At 34.5% G+C, this 16,504-nt stretch overlaps 1 protein-coding gene across 4 annotated transcripts in view; it reads left to right on the forward strand.

The window, feature by feature from the left end:
* Epc1 (enhancer of polycomb homolog 1) overlaps positions 1 to 16,504 on the forward strand; it is an 81,286-nt gene that overhangs the window by 56,880 nt on the left and 7,902 nt on the right. For all 4 annotated transcript variants that reach the window (XM_003468708.5, XM_005003236.4, XM_063253734.1 and 1 more), the window contains exons 3-10: positions 6,367 to 6,512; positions 6,936 to 7,142; positions 7,432 to 7,580; positions 9,599 to 9,758; positions 11,392 to 11,568; positions 11,652 to 11,741; positions 11,834 to 11,982; positions 12,161 to 12,513. In XM_003468708.5, the coding sequence (XP_003468756.2) occupies positions 6,367 to 6,512; positions 6,936 to 7,142; positions 7,432 to 7,580; positions 9,599 to 9,758; positions 11,392 to 11,568; positions 11,652 to 11,741; positions 11,834 to 11,982; positions 12,161 to 12,513 (1,431 nt within the window). The remainder of the gene's footprint in view (positions 1 to 6,366; positions 6,513 to 6,935; positions 7,143 to 7,431; positions 7,581 to 9,598; positions 9,759 to 11,391; positions 11,569 to 11,651; positions 11,742 to 11,833; positions 11,983 to 12,160; positions 12,514 to 16,504) is intronic.

The following is a 16,504-nucleotide window of genomic DNA, read 5'->3' on the forward strand; positions in this document are numbered from 1 at the left end:
TTTTTCTAGGAGCCCGTGTAAACTCTTCCATACAATATAAACTATTTGTTTTTATTCATTCTTACAAACACATTTGGAAACCAGTTTTAATTAAATCCTACTTCATTAACTAGTTTTCTGATTTATTTGACCTTTTCTGTGTATATAGTTCAGGCTGGTTCAGTTTTTTCTGTCCTGGATTATAAGTCACAGCTTTGTAGTTTCTTAAATACACAAACCAAAAGTAAACCTAGCGTTCATTTTGGCTTTTATTATATTTTCATGTTTTTTTAACTGTGGTTTTTGTACATGTCATTACTGATTTCCTTTAGAACAATTACTTCTTCGGTTGACTAAGGATTTGAAGCAAACCAAAAAGTAGTGTGTATTTACTTGCATGCTAACATTTAATCCATTACAGACACAGATGTGGAGTGCAGTGGTGCATGTGTGGTAGCGTCAGCTACTGTAAAAACTGAGGCAGTAGGGTGGCTTGACCCAGGAATTCATGGCAAACCTGGGCAACAACATAGTGAGATGCCATCCCAAAGTACTGAGCTACAATAACTGTAAAATTTTAAAGTTATTTTAGGACTGGGGGTACAGCTCAGCGATAGAGCCTATGCTTAGCATGCCCAGTCCCAGAGTTTGCAGCCCCACACACAGAGAGGGAGGGAGGGCAGAAGGGAGATGGATTGGGGAGAGACTAAACAAATCTGGTATCAGGACCTGAAAGATTGTTCTTTGGAAAACCATGTCCATATGGGTCTAAAAGTTACATAAGTGTTTGTTAGTCACATTCTGTTTCACTGCCACGGGAAGTTACATTTTTTAAAATTACTGTATGCGTGCAATACAGAATAGTGCTTGTTTTGAAGAATTGATTCATGCATGTGATAAGTTTTGCTCATTTTCTATCCTACTACTCTTTGCTGAATTCCTCCTCTCCCTCCTTTCCTTCCTCCCCTTCCCCATCTTCAAGACTCTATCTTATACTTTCCTATCATAGTCACTTCATTTATATTTTAGATTTCTCATAAGAGAAACCATGTGATAGGTAATTTTATTTCACTTAGCATGATTTTCCTGTAAATGACATGATTTTCTTTTTTTTGACACGATTTTTATTCTTACGGTTGAATAATATTTCATTGTGAATATATGTCACATTTTAACCAATTTATCCATTCAGGGTTTTTTTCCAGAGCTTAGCTATTGTGAATTCTGCTATAAACATGTATACATGTTTCACTGTACATATTTCAGGAATATATCCAGGAAAGATATAGCTAGGTAAAGTGGAATTTTCTGTCTTTAATTGTTCAAGGATATCTCCCAGTTCATTGGCTTTTTTTTTTTTTTTTTTTTTTTTTTTGTATCAGGGATTGAACTTGCGACCTCAGGCTTTCCAGGGAGTCACTTGTCCACTGAGCTAAACTCCCGACCATTTGCCCATTTCTCAGGTCATTTGATTGTTGAGGGTTAGGAATTTTTCTTTTGCTTTTTTGTTTATTTGTGTTTCGTTTTAGTTGTTTGTATGTTCTAGATAAGAATCCTCTGTCCAATGAGTAGGTAGTAAAAATTATTTGATACAATCCAATTTGTTGATTATTGGTAACTTTCCTGTGCGTATGGCTTTAGGTGTTTCCCTTATGTTATCTTCCAACAGCTTCAAAGTGTCCCTTTTTGTTTTAATCTATGTATTTGATATGTTTTGATTTGATTTAGTACAAATGAGATACTAAATGAGACAAATGAGATGGGGATCTAGTTTTATTCTTCTGCTTATGGGTATTGTTTTCCCAGCACCTTCTGTTGAAAGAGGCACTCTTCCTCAAAGTATGTTTTTGATAGCTTTGCCAAAAATGAGATGGAGTTGTCTCTTTTCTTCATTATGTAGTTCAGACTTGCCTTGAGCTCACTATGTGGCCCAGGCTGGCCCTGAACTCGGAGCAATCCTCCGCCTCAGCCTCCCAAGTGCTGGGATTACAGGTGTGCACCTTTACATCCAGCTCTTTTGCTTGTATTCTAATACATTGGTCTACATGTTTATATTTGTACCACCAGTTCCATGTTGTTTTTGTTACCACAGCTTTGCAGTATAGCTTGAAATCCTGTATTGGAATGCATCCAGCTTTGCTTTTTGCTCAGAATTGCTTTGGGTATATTGGGTCTCTTATGTTTTCATACAAATTTTAGGGGTTTTTTGTTGTTGTTGTTGTTTTTTTAGCTCAGTGAAGAACGTTGCTAGTATTTTAATAGGGGTTGTATTATATAGATCACTTTGGTAATATGACTATTTTAAGAATATTTGTGCTGATCCAAGAACAAGAAGTATCTTTTGATTTTCTAATATCCTCTTTAATTTCTTTCGTAAGAATTCTATAGTTTTCATTATAGTGGTATTTTTTCTTGGTTAGATTGATTTCTAGGTACTTAATTTTTTTAAGTTATTGACAGTGGGATTGGTTTCCAGATTTTTTTCTTCATGGGTTCATTGTTGTACAATAACATAGTTGATTTTTGTATGTTTAGTTTTATCTTACAAATGCATGCTTTTAGGTTAAAGCAAGACTGAGTAGGAAAAAAGTACATTTATCAGTTTACATTATCATTACTGTCACAAGAAGGTTTGTATTTCTTTGAAGATACGGCCTACCACAATACACATTTTACTATTAACTTAGATGTCTGGAAGGTAAAAAGGGTAGTATATTGAAAAAGGAATTGACTACTGATACTGCTATCAACCGGTAGCAATAAAGTGGCAGCAGAATTGTTTATTTGCGAGGGAAAGTTTTTTAGTGGGTACAAATTTGAGATATCTTTACTAAGATGTATACATTTTAGATTATTGGTAATGAGTGCACTTAAATTTGTGATGTAGATTCACAAGAGGTTGCAAAAATAATTGTGCAAAAGGCCTTCACACTTCCCTCAACCACTTCCAATGTTAACCTCATGCACAACTATAATACAGTTTCAAAACCAAGAAACTGACATTGGGCTGCAATCCAGAGTTTATTGCATTTCTTTGCAGGTTTTTTGTATCTGTAGCCTTTTATAACTCAACACAATGAAGATACTCAGCTGTACCATCACCAGAAACCTCCTTCTCAGTTACTCCTTTATAGCCGTATTCACCTCCTCCTGGTCCCTAATACCTACAAACACTAACCTGTTCTCTATCTGTATGAATATGTTGATTTACAGATGTTACATAAATGGGATTATGTAGTATGTATCACCTTTTTTTTTTTTGGTACTGGGGCTCGAACTCATTACTACGAGCTTGAAAGGCAGGCGCTTATGCCACTGAGCTAAATCCCCAGCCCTTGTATCACTTTTCAGATTGGCTGTTTGCTCTCAACATCCTGGAGGTTCTTATTACATTTATCAATAATGTGTAACTTCTAGTCTTTAGAGTATTACAAATAGAAACATTAAAAACATTCGTGTACAAGTTATATGAATTTAAGTTTTTATTTTTCTGGCATCATTGCTCATGAGTGTATTTGCTGACTCATCCGTTTATAATTTGAAAAGTAACTGCCACACTGTTTTGTAGGTTAAATGGATCATATTATGAACTGTGTATGTGTAATCCAGTTTTTCTGTATCTCCTCAGCATTTGGAATTACTAATTTTTCACAATTTTAATAAAATGATTATGCATGTCTTTGGCCCATTTTCTAATGCATTATTTGTTTTACTGTTGAGTTTTGAGGATAGATAGACATGTACATGTATATATATTTTTTAGTGTAAGAAACATTTGGAAATTATTTTATAAAAAAAATCTTCATAACCAAATAATGACTATAATAAATATTACATTGGGTATCATTGTTTTCAAAGTAGTTACTCAGTATAAGACATAAAGCAATAAGATTCTTTCAAAAAACTATAAATTTCACTAAGATGAGCTTAGTATAAATGAAACAAATTAGCATATAATTTGATAGTCTTAAAACAACAGAATAGGTAATGTAAGAATAGCCAGGAAGCTAACAACACCCTTGTCTTGGTCTGACCTTAGAGGAGAAAAATTCAGGGTTTTTTGTTGGTTTTTGTTTTTTTAATTTTATTACCAAGTATGATGTTAGCTATAGATTTTAGAGTGTTTCTTATGAAATTTAAGAAATTCTTTAGTCCTAATGTACTGAGAATTTTTATCATGAATAGGTGTTAAATTTTGTCAAGCTCATTTTGTAACAATGGTAGCCTGTACTTTTTTCTTCAGTCTGTTAATATGGTAAGCTACAGTGACTGATGCCAGGTATTGAACCAGTTAGCTTTGCTCTCATGTGACCAAGAGAATGAATTTTTGTTTTATTTTGGTGGCAGTGGGGATTGAGGCCAGGCAGGGCCTTTGCAATTATGTTCCCAGCCCTGTTTTACTTTTTGTTTTGAGACACAGAGTTTCATTCAGTGGCTAAATTTGCTCATGCTGGGCTGAAGCTTGTGATCCTCCTGCCTCAGCTTCCCAGAGTGCTGAGATTATAGGCATGCACCACCACCACATTTGGCTGAAAGACTGAGTTTTAAATTTTGTGTTTAATGCAGTTGGCCACTTCTGGCAAGTTGTGTTGCACTGGACAACACAGATGTGAATTAATTTGGTTAGCAACAGCAACAAAAATAATCAGTTGTTTTAATCTTAAGTGTTGATCCAGCTCAGGATCTCTAAAACCCTGTTCATGTAGCAATGATGAGGCAAAATGAAATCATGATAAATCTTTGGAGGGCATCCTGTTACAAATAATACAGGTAGAAATACTGATGTCTAGAGGTTTTTGTAAGGTCTGAATATCCATTTGTTTTAATTAGGAATACTGTGGAATTGCTACAGGTTGAAATGGAAAATAAAACAATGAAATAATATCTAATTGTACAAATATTTACTGGATTCTTACACTAAGGCAGTGTGTTAAAGTTGGCAGTTACTTTGCAGCCAGTTTTCTCTAATACCTATTACAGACTTCATTAATGAGTGACTGGTTGGTTGGTTGGTTGGTTGGTTTTCCCTAGTTTTTCCCCATCTAAGAAATCGTACATAAAATTGTAATAATTTTTAGTTGAGTACAGGAAGCAGAGGTGACAAAGAGAGGAAACATGTCACCCTTTCCTCCACTTGGTAATGCAGAGATAAATAAGACCTGGGTCTCACTCAAGGATATCAGTCACAGTTTAGGAGACAAGAAATTCTTAACAAATGGATTGTGAAGTATGAGCAGAAGATAGTATGGAGAAAGGGAGTGATCTAAAACAGGGCTTTTTAACCTTTCTGCTATGAGCCTTTAGGTCTCATGTTTGAATTGCATGTTGTTTATGTAAAAGCAAATGATTTACATACCAATTTTTGTAAGGAGAGGGTTCAGAGTTAATTTTAATTTTAAAAGGTAAAATATTAGGAACCATTTATAGGGTGAGGGACAGTCAAGAAAGGGTTTCAGAGCCAAGCACTATTGCACATGCCTGTAATCCCAGCACTCAGGAGGCTGAGATAGGAGGATCATTGCAAGTTTTAGACCGGCCTGAGTTCCAAAGTGAGCTCAGTGCCAGCCAGTACCGCATAGTGAGACCTTGTGACAAAAAAATAAACAGAATTTCAGAGACGATATCTTAAGTAAATGTTAAAAAAGATTAGTCATTTGGTGATTGGTTGGGCAGGTAGAAAATAGCTAATGTAAAGGCCTGAAACTATGAAATAACTTACTGTGTGATGTTTATGAAATTTAATGTTACTGGATCGTAGACTATTTAAAACACTAGAGAGACTAGGTACAAAAAGTTTCTTAACATAAGCATTTAGTCACTAGATTTAATAGACAAAATTAAGCCAAGAAAAGTTGAGAATAAGGTTTTGATACCAAGCTATTTGATATTTTGCTGTTATATCAGTATATTAATTTGATAAATAAATAATTGAATGGCATTAGAAAGAATAAAACAATGGTAAACTTCACATTTCCATTACCATGATAGTGAGTCTCATTGGGGAACAAATTTTGCCAGGCATCTGCTTGCTGAGCGACAGCTATTCTGCAAAACTATGTGAAGCTGCTGATACGTGAGTTTGAGCAGCAAATATGGCACATTGGCACATGGTTCAGCCAGTACATTTAGGAATCTCTTTGTGCTCTTAGTATTGTGCTTCTTTATGTGCCGTTAGGAGTGTACATGAGAGGTCTCATTGTCTTCATTATTTTTATTTATAGTAAAGATAATCTTTAAGTGTGGAAGACAGCTGTAAACTTAGGTTATCTTTCTTTGAAAAGGTCTTGCTTTTATTCAGACATCTGTGAGAGCTGGGTTTTTGTTTTGTTGCATTTTTAATCAGTGAATTCACACAGTAAATGATTGCTTATGGTTTCCTCTTGTCAGCTTTTAGTTTGGATGCTGAACAGCCTGATTATGATTTGGATTCTGAAGATGAAGTGTTTGTGAATAAACTGAAAAAGAAAATGGACATCTGTCCATTGCAGTTTGAGGAAATGATTGATCGTCTAGAAAAAGGCAGTGGTCAGCAGGTACAACTTATATACTGTGTGTCTATATAAATACTTGTATTTATGGAAACTAGAGGCTAAACTAGAAGGCTTTGGTGTTAAAAAGCATGGGTTCACAGCGTGTCTCTACCTCTTACTATTAACCTTTACAGTCTTAAGTAGAATGTTTAAATTTCTCTGCCTCAGTTTTCTGAGATCTAAAACAGAAATAATAAACATCATTGGATTATTATGAAAACTAAATAAACACTGGGTATAAAGCTACTAGTGTAGTTACTGATATGTATAAGAGGTACTATTTAGATATGTATAAGAGGTACTATTTAGATAATTTAGATAAGTTTGCTAGTACTGTTGTAGTTTTGAATTTGATCATTTTAATTTGGAATACTTTTGACCCCTATATATGTATTATATGAAAATGACATAATGTCTTACATTTAGCCAGTCAGTCTGCAGGAAGCCAAACTGCTACTAAAAGAAGATGATGAATTAATTAGAGAAGTTTATGAATACTGGATTAAAAAGAGAAAAACCTGTCGAGGGCCATCCCTTATTCCATCAGTAAAACAAGAGAAGCGAGATGGTTCCAGCACAAATGATCCTTATGTGGCTTTTAGAAGACGCACTGAAAAAATGCAGACTCGAAAAGTAAGTGAATTTGTGCATTTAAAAATTTTTTCTATTTTAAAAGTTACTTAAAATAGTTTTAATTCTTTGATGCATCTTGTAAAAAGCCTTTTCTTACAATTACAAGGTAAAATATTAAAATAAGCTCACCTTTAAGATGTGTTATGGAGCTATTAATGATATATTTTAGTGATAATTTACAAAAATTGATTTCCTGGTGATTTTATACTGCCTTACAGTGTAACTCTGCTCATAGCACCACTACTTAGAAGTCCTTATTAATATTAAATAATCAACTTTATGCCTGCAGAATCGCAAAAACGATGAAGCCTCTTATGAAAAAATGCTTAAGCTGCGTCGAGATCTAAGTCGGGCTGTTACTATTCTAGAGATGATAAAAAGAAGAGAAAAAAGTAAAAGGGAGCTATTGCATTTAACACTGGAGATTATGGAAAAGAGGTAAAGCATATTTTAATATTACGAGTAATGTTTTATATATTGAGTTAATTTGTTTCCTGAGCAATTATGATAATTACAAAAATATCTTCTTTTAATAATTATAAGACTGTTTTAAGTGTGGGTGTGACATTATACTTTATATAATTCTACTTGCATTCTCATCTTTTCTTTAAAAGTGATTGGGCTAATTAAAATATGTGAGATATTTCTATTTTTGTTTTTTCTTACTGCAGTTGTGTGTAGATGTGTGAAAGAGAACATTCATCCATTCTAAAGCTTACGTTTTATGTACTAGATACTAGATCCTCCTCCTCTCCCCTGTACTGAGGATTGAACCAGGGGCATTCTATCACTGAGCTCCATCCTCAGCCTTTGTTAATTTTTTAACAGAGTGTCACTAAGTTGCCCAGGCTAGCCTTGAACTTGTGATCCTTCCACTTAAGCCTCCAAAGTAACAGAGAGTATATGCCAACATACTCTGAAAGGGTAGGTTTTGAAACAGAAAAGTACAAGAGGGAGGCAGAAAGGCCCACGCGTGCATCTTAACACTCAGTCATTCAGTGATGTACACGCTAAAAACTTCTAGCCCCACTGCCCTATCTTTGTGAGTCCTGACCACAAATAAAATCACTATTAAGTGTTTGTGTGATTCCTTTCAGAAAAATTTTTATAATCCAGACAAGTCTAATCAGCAAAAATTCTCTATACCATTTTAGGCATTAATTCTAACTTCAAGTTTGTCATCAAAATTGCAAAATTATAATGTAAGATGTAATGAACAGATACTCTGAGGAAGAGACACTAGGAAACTCGAGGCTAATTTAGTAGCATTATGATAGAAATTCTAGCAATACTAATGTTTGCTGATTAGAATGACATTGGACTGGTTTCTTGAGTTCAATTTCAGCATATGTAGAGATGGGGACAGCTATCACAAAGAGAAGGAGAGATGAGTTGGTAGTTACTATTGTCTTCCCTAATTTGGTACTTGAGGACCTAAAAAGTCTTCAATGATTTGATTAGTTCTATAATATACACTAAGTATATAAGGTGGATGAAGAAGGGGACAACTATCTGTAAAAAACTAGAGACAGTTAGATAGACAATCAAGATCTCCAGTGGGCTTCCTATGAAATCTTTATTTCTTTAAATTGTTTTTTTAACTGCTATGTTCTGTTTTGATATGTTTAATCTTACCTTCTTTGAGAAGTAAAACAAATGTGTAGGACTGATAATCATGTTACTGAGCTCTTGTTCGATCATAGAGCAGAAGGGTTTGTAGTGTCACTTTATGAATGTCATTCTAAATGCTTTAATTCCATAACATGAACAGCTACTTCTAAGATGACAATGTGTAACTTATCAACCAGCAATTTCTTACCGTTTGTTTTTCTGTAAGTTTGTATCATTTCTACCCTTTTTTAAAATCTCCATGTATTCTTTTGTTTCCTTTTCTTTAAATTAAAAAAAAATATCCAAAAAAAAAAAAATTGCAAAATTAAAAATTTGGCTTTTTTTCTTTTTTTTTTGCCCTACAAACATTGTATACCAAGATATAACTATGCACCAAAAAAGAAAAGGAATTATTTAATCTTTAATTTTAATAGATATCAACAAATAATTATGGTTTAACTGTAACCTTAAGTTTAATTGATGTCATAATTATATTCTATTCTGCTCAGTTTTTACAGATAAGCATTTACAAAACTTTCTTTCCCAACTTTAATTTAGGTATAAATGACAGATTAAAAAGTATACATTTTTGTGTAATGATCAGAGGGTATACTGCAGACAGATTGTGTACTCTGGTTGATACTGTAATGTTGGTAATGCTGATGTTTGACATTTGCAAAGAGAACATCTTTAAATCTCACCATACACAGGATAATGACTGTGTGTTATTAGTAATGACTATATGTTAGCTTGGTTGTATTAGTCCTTTCACCGTGTATATTTATCAGACATCACATTATATTCTTTGAATATGCAGTTTTAAACTTTCTTTTTAAAAATTTCAGGTATAATCTGGGTGACTACAGTGGAGAGATCATGTCTGAGGTTATGGCACAGAGACAGCCAATGAAACCTACTTATGCTGTGCCCATCATCCCTATTACTAATAGCAGTCAATTTAAACATCAGGAAGTAATGGATGTGAAGGAGTTTAAAGTTAATAAGGTGATTAAAGTTTTTGTGACAATAGCATCTGATAATGGAAAGAATATTTTATCATTAGAATGAGAGTTTAAAAATACATATAAAACCTAGCATGAAATATGATGTAAAACTATAATAGAAATTCCATATGTTGTAAAAGAAAGATTTTGTTACTCTGTCTCATAAAAGGAATATTTTAATAGTTGTAAGATTATGAGCTGTTGAAAGAATTTAAACAAAATATATAGGAGTTAGAGAGAAGGACTTGAAATCCTTCCTGGTCGTATGAGTTTCTCGTCCTTTGTGAACATGTTAGTATATAAGTGGAATAAAAACATATAAGGGGTAATTTAGGTATCTGTTTTTAATAGTTTGTAATATAGGTAGTGTCTTAGTAACAGAAGTATTTTGACAAATTCCTCTGTATCCAGATATTCCACAAATTGTGAAGAATAAAATTGGTGAAGGAAAATAAATTTAATGAAGAGAAACTAATAGAAATAAAGGTAGTTAAGTGGCAGCTTTCTGAAAAATTTTTTACCTGGAAGCATCATTCCTTCTTTTTGAAATTTATCATGAAATTGGAAACTCCTCCAGTCTGCGTAACTTGTCATGCCAATTAGAGTTACAACATCCGCAGCCTCAGCTTTTTCCTGACATTGAGAGTAGTGCCAGAGACCATTTTATGAGAAAACATGGGCATTCTCATTTTAAAAATCGCTGGGAAATTGGTCAAGAAAAACAGTCACTGACTGTGATAATCTAGAAAGTTATGGTCATGCTCCAAAATGTTAAATTTTATTCATATAAATATATCATCCACAGACATTTAAAGTTTATGCTTAATCTACATTTTGTTAGGTATTGTCCCCTGTCTGCACCCTTGTAACTGTAGCTAGTTTTTGATTCAAGGCTGTTGTTGATGATACAACAGTAGAACTGTACAGATAACAATAGTTCAATAGTTAACTTTCTTTGATAAACTATGACAGAAGAGTTAAACATGAATATTTAGTGTATTTACCATAAATACTTGGTGTATTTACACAACCATGGTACAGTATTTGCCATCATCTTTTTTTCTTCCTAACAAATACAACTTTTTCCTCAGTTTTCTTTACCCATCATGTACATATCAAATTCATACCTCTAACTATTGCCATCATCTGGCCTGTGCTGTATTCTGTCAAATCAGTCTTGTTTGCTCTGTGTTTTATCCTGGTAATTTCCTCAAATAATTTCATATCTTTATCCTCTGAAACTGTTCTAACATTCCTAAAAGCTACAGTCTTACAATTTGTTTTATAATCCCTCAGCATTAGGATTTCTTTTTCCAGTTTGTTAACGGCTATCTGTAGTTGTGTGTGTCAAATTGTTTTTACTATTTTTTTATATACTGATTTATTGCTTGAGAGCAAGGACTAAATATCCCCTCACCCCTGGAATTTTTATAGAAAATTTAAAATTAGAGGAGCCAGTAGTAAATACCAATTGCAGTTACAGAATTTTAGAAGCTGGATAACTTCTGCTCTCCCCTTTGACTTCAGTTGAAACAAAATAGTTCTAGGACTGCATATAGATTGTAGGACATATGTTGTCAGACTTAATTCTTTGTGTCTTGTACCTTTATAATTAATTCATGTCTTTGTTGCAGCAAGATAAATCCGATGTTATCCGACCGAAACGGAAATACGAAAAGAAGCCCAAAGTCTTACCTTCGTCTGCTGCTGCTACTCCTCAACAGACGAGTCCTGCTGCACTGCCAGTCTTTAATGCTAAAGATTTAAATCAGTATGACTTTCCCAGCTCAGATGAAGAACCTCTCTCCCAGGTACCTACAAGAATGCCCTTATGAGTATAGAGGAGCAATATAGGAAGTCATGCATTTGACCTATTGCTTGTATTTTATTAAAGGTTTTGTCTGGCTCTTCAGAAGCTGAGGAAGAGAATGATCCTGATGGTCCTTTTGCTTTCCGTAGGAAAGCAGGCTGTCAGTACTATGCTGTAAGTTTCAGGCTTTCTTTGTACATAAACTGTTTGCCTTTAACTCCAAAGTAAAATAATGCTTTTCGGGTTTCTTTTTTTTTTTTTTAAAGCCTCACTTAGACCAAACTGGCAACTGGCCTTGGACTAGTCCTAAAGATGGAGGATTAGGGGATGTGCGATACAGATACTGCTTAACTACTCTCACCGTACCCCAAAGGTGTATTGGATTTGCACGAAGACGGGTTGGGCGTGGTGGAAGGTAAGGTGTTTCTGTATTCCTATCACTGGGATATTTTGGATAGTGGAGTAATCAAATTTAAAGTCTTTAAATACTTGGTGTGCTGTTACTCAAGTTCATGGGTTGGGAGAAGAAAGATGTATTTTTATTTAATCTTTGAATAGCTGTTTCATGTGAGTTTTTGTCTCATTTTTAATAGGGTCTTACTGGATAGAGCTCATTCAGACTATGACAGTGTATTTCACCACCTGGATTTGGAAATGCTTTCCTCACCACAACATTCTCCAGTCAATCAGTTTGCCAATACCTCAGAAATAAATACCTCGGACAAATCTTGCTCTAAAGACCTCAGTCAGATACTAGTCAATATCAAATCATGTAGATGGCGGCATTTTAGGCCTCGGACACCATCACTACATGACAGTGACAATGATGAACTCTCCAGTAGAAAATTGTATAGGAGTATAAATCGAACAGGCACAGCACAACCCGGGACCCAGACATGCAGTACCTCTACGCAAAGTAAAAGTAGCAGCAGTTCAACACACTTCGGTATGCTCATCTGTGATGCATCTGTCTATACAATTACTGGGTTTGTCCAGTTTTTTGAGTATGTGTGGCTAAAAGTACTATTTATTTGGATATTCTTCAGTAATGTTACTGCTGTATGAGTTTGCATATAGTTGTCTTCATTTAAATACACCATGTACAGAGATGGTGTGTTATTATTTAGTATGTGATGTTTCCTGTGTGCAGTTCCTGGAAATTCATCAGTTACATTTTCAAACAATATGAAAAGAAAATAGATCCTACATTGTTAATGTTTTTTAATTGAACACCTCCAGTCTTTATCTAATCTGCTTAAACATAGAGCCCAACAAGTCAATAAGTATGTATAACTTACATGCTGACACCATAACTCAGAGTAATGTATAAGTTTCCATAGAGAAATAAGTCAAAAGTTGTTTTAATATATCTGAAAACATTTTAGACAGCAGCTCGTATGTTTATATTGTCTGAAATGTATTTAAAATAATTGCTCTCATTAAGCTTTCTGTTTTAATATATGTGTGTGTATTCTCTGAGACAGATTATAGAAATGGATTGTTGAAGTGTATTATTACAGGTTTTTTTAAGGTAACAAATACAGATTTTTGAAATAAGATTATTTCTTGTTTCTGTAGTCACCTGTTAAGGTTACAGGTAAACTGTCTTATAAATACGAAGTTTTGCTCTTAAAGGCCTACAGAAAATGTTCCATAAATTAATTTCTCCAAAAGGGCACTTCTATGAAATAAGTCTTTCAGCTTATGAGAAAACAAAAATCACATTCCAGAAGTTTACTCAGAGATGTGCAGTTTTTCTGAGGCCTAGCATTATTAATAATTCCATTTATTATAATGTGTTTTATCACCAAAAGCCAGCTCCTCTCTTTTCTGTAATCTTAAAAGTCAAAGTGAAGATTGACATCCTGTGTGAGGATGAAGGTTTTAAAAGTATAAGTTTGGAATAGTTTTCTCTTGATAATTAGGCTTCTAGATAATTGTTTGCAACTTCTAAAAAAACCAGCTGTGTTCCATTAATCTACATTTCTCTGCCCAGTATAGAGAAGTTGGAGTATCTTGGTTACTTTTTACTTGTCGCTGAGACAAAATACTCAAAAGTTAGGGAAGGATAGGTTCATTTCTTACAGTTCTTAGAGGTTTCAGTACATGCTCAGTTGGCTCCAAGCAGCAGGGTGGCATGGCAGGTTGCCATTCATAGCTGACTGCAAACTGCAGGGGTGAACAGGCAAGAGAGAGAGACACACCTTTTTCCTGCCCTGACATCATATCCTGGCTCTGCCCCTAGATGGGGGTAGCACTCCCGTTACCAATCCAAGTGCTAGACAATGAACCAATCTCAAAGCTAGATTTGGTCGAATTGCCTGAAGCTTGGGGGCCACTGACATAAACCATGACCGAGTGTATAACTGTCCTAACAGTTTTATTGTGGTATTAATTAAAATGTAAATTATTTTTGCTATACTACCTAAGTAGGCATTAATTGTCAGTTATAAAACTTCCTGGATTTGTTTACCAAAGAATATTAATATTTGACCATTATCAAAAGTTAATCGAAAAAACATCTTTAGTAGTTCTTGTAATTTTTCTTCTTAATCATTTCCTTTCTTCTATATAAATTTTCTTTTAAATATGGGCTTACTAGCTTTTTGCTTTGCCCTTGGTTTTTATATCTATGTACATCCCAGCCACCACACCTTTTCTCTTTACATTGTACAAATTTCAATGTAATCGTATCGTATGAGCATTTAACTTAAGTGAATTCAACTATTGGTCCTGGGGGTGGGGAGAAAATTTAACTGTTAACCTATTGCACTAGACTGTAAATGCATTTCTCCTGAAAGTATGTGTTCTCCAGAATGAGTCTAGAATGGGAGAAGTTGAATTTCTTTGCTGTGTTTTTTGCAAGATCCCTTGTCTGCCTTGTTACTTCATTCATACATTAAGTATCTCACTGCTGTCATTATAATTATAGTATTAGATTGTTTTTCCATATAGCGTGGCCCCAGATACAAACCAAACTTGATTTCATCTAGTGCTTAGATATTTGGAGAATATCAGATAACAGTATTAATACCAACGAACCCCCAATTCAATGTGATGCCAAAGTCAACACTGTGTTGGGTTCACTGAAAAACAAGGGTTTCCATGAAGACTCCGCCAAAGGAGTTTTAAGGCCTAGTTCTGACGATCGCGATTTAACCAGTATATTAAGTACAAGCATTTGACCTATTTCTCTGCTGCTTAAGCTGTATATGGGTTACAATGTAGCCATTTTCAGTTGTTACTAAAATTCTTGAAAGTTACCTATCTCTGCCCTCTGGGCTAACTACCTTTTCTGAAGAATCATATGTGAGGTCTTACTCTTACTTTAAAACAGGAAATTCTAACTGAAAATACCAGGAGTCTGTTTGATTTAGTAAATTACATGAGTTTATTGAACACAGTTTTTATAGCCTTTTGTAAGTGCTTGGAATCATTTTGGCTTGCTCTTCAGACTGGCCCTTGTGCAAAGTTGTGTGACCATGAGTGTGTCCTGAGGAGTCACATGTAGGTAACCTCCCTCAGCACATGTTAGTTACAGAGCTTGCTTCTGTGCAGTAGTGTAACAGTGTTCCTCCACACTGGGGAAAACCTACATGTGCATTTAGAATCTCAAGGGCTAAATTTTCATGCTAAAGGGTAAATTTTATTTTTAATGATTATTAATAAGTGATTCGAACAGCTTCCAAATGCAGTTTTTTAATTTTTAAAATCCACATTAACACTTTGGAAACTTTAGCATTTGTTCAATGACTTCAGCATTCACTTCTGTGTGTTTTAGTTGAGGAATATCAAATTATAGTATTAATACTTTCTCATTAGAAAGGACTCTTAAGAGTCCTTGATATAATTCAGAAAGACTTAGAAAACAAATTTTTTAAACCACAAGATATGGTTAGGATTTGAATTCCTAGTTCCAGAGGAAGTCTCAATAGCATTGTAAGTCATTTTTCTAAGCTCACATATGTGTGCTAAAGATATGATTTATTATCATAAGTGCATAGAAAATCTGTGGCTAGGATCTCGTGTTCTGTTTCTGTATATACAGCTTAATGCAATTTAGATTATAACTTAATTATATCTTACTGTGAAAAATGAAATTAAATTTGAGCTCTGAATATTTAATTGTTAATATCATAAATGTGCAGGGCTTTAATCTTTTATTTAAATGTTTAAAAATGGAGGAATGTTCAGTGTAGAAAGTGGATTGATTTATCATACAGCATCTGTAATAACACGTCCTGTATTTCTGCAGTTGCACAGTGGTATGCAAGAGTAGCCATGCTTAGAGGCTATATGACTGCGAACAATGTCATACTCAAATCACCCTGGCCAGAGGAGTGACAATAAACTTTGGTTTTCAGGTTGGATTTCTAGGTGACTCATAAGGGCATGAACCCTATCAATTCAAGCTCACTAATTAGGAACTACATGGATTCATCTTTAACTTCGTATTTATGTAAAGTTACCTTCTTCTTGCATTAATGCTCTACCTATGAACTAAAAAGAACTCAAATTTCTAATTTGAGGTGTCTTTTAAAATAATTTTTGGGTCTGGTTTTCCCTTTTGTTTTATGATACTGGAAATTGAATCCAGAGGCACCGTATTACGGGACTTCATCCCAGGTTCTTCAGTAGCCTAGGCTGGTGTTGAACATAAAACTCTCCTGCTCCAGCCTATTGGTGCCTAGCATTGTGAGTGTGCGTGGCACACTGGTGTTGTATTGACCAAGTATACCTTCTAATACTGTGGACTCCGGTTTTTCCTCACTGAATCTTGAATGTTTCTCAAAGCACCTGCCCCTTTCACCATACTCCCTTGAGGGTTTGAGCAACTCTGCTCGCACAGTCAGGTTACTTTATACAAATTTCTACCCCAGAGAATTGCTTAGCGCTACAGAAACAAATGTGGTTTAAATATTTCCAATGAGGGAACA

The sequence above is a fragment of the Cavia porcellus genome, unplaced genomic scaffold (assembly GCF_034190915.1).
Source record: "Cavia porcellus strain 051 isolate PalLab524CR breed Dunkin Hartley unplaced genomic scaffold, mCavPor4.1 scaffold_7, whole genome shotgun sequence".
Taxonomy (NCBI): Eukaryota; Metazoa; Chordata; class Mammalia; order Rodentia; family Caviidae; genus Cavia; species Cavia porcellus.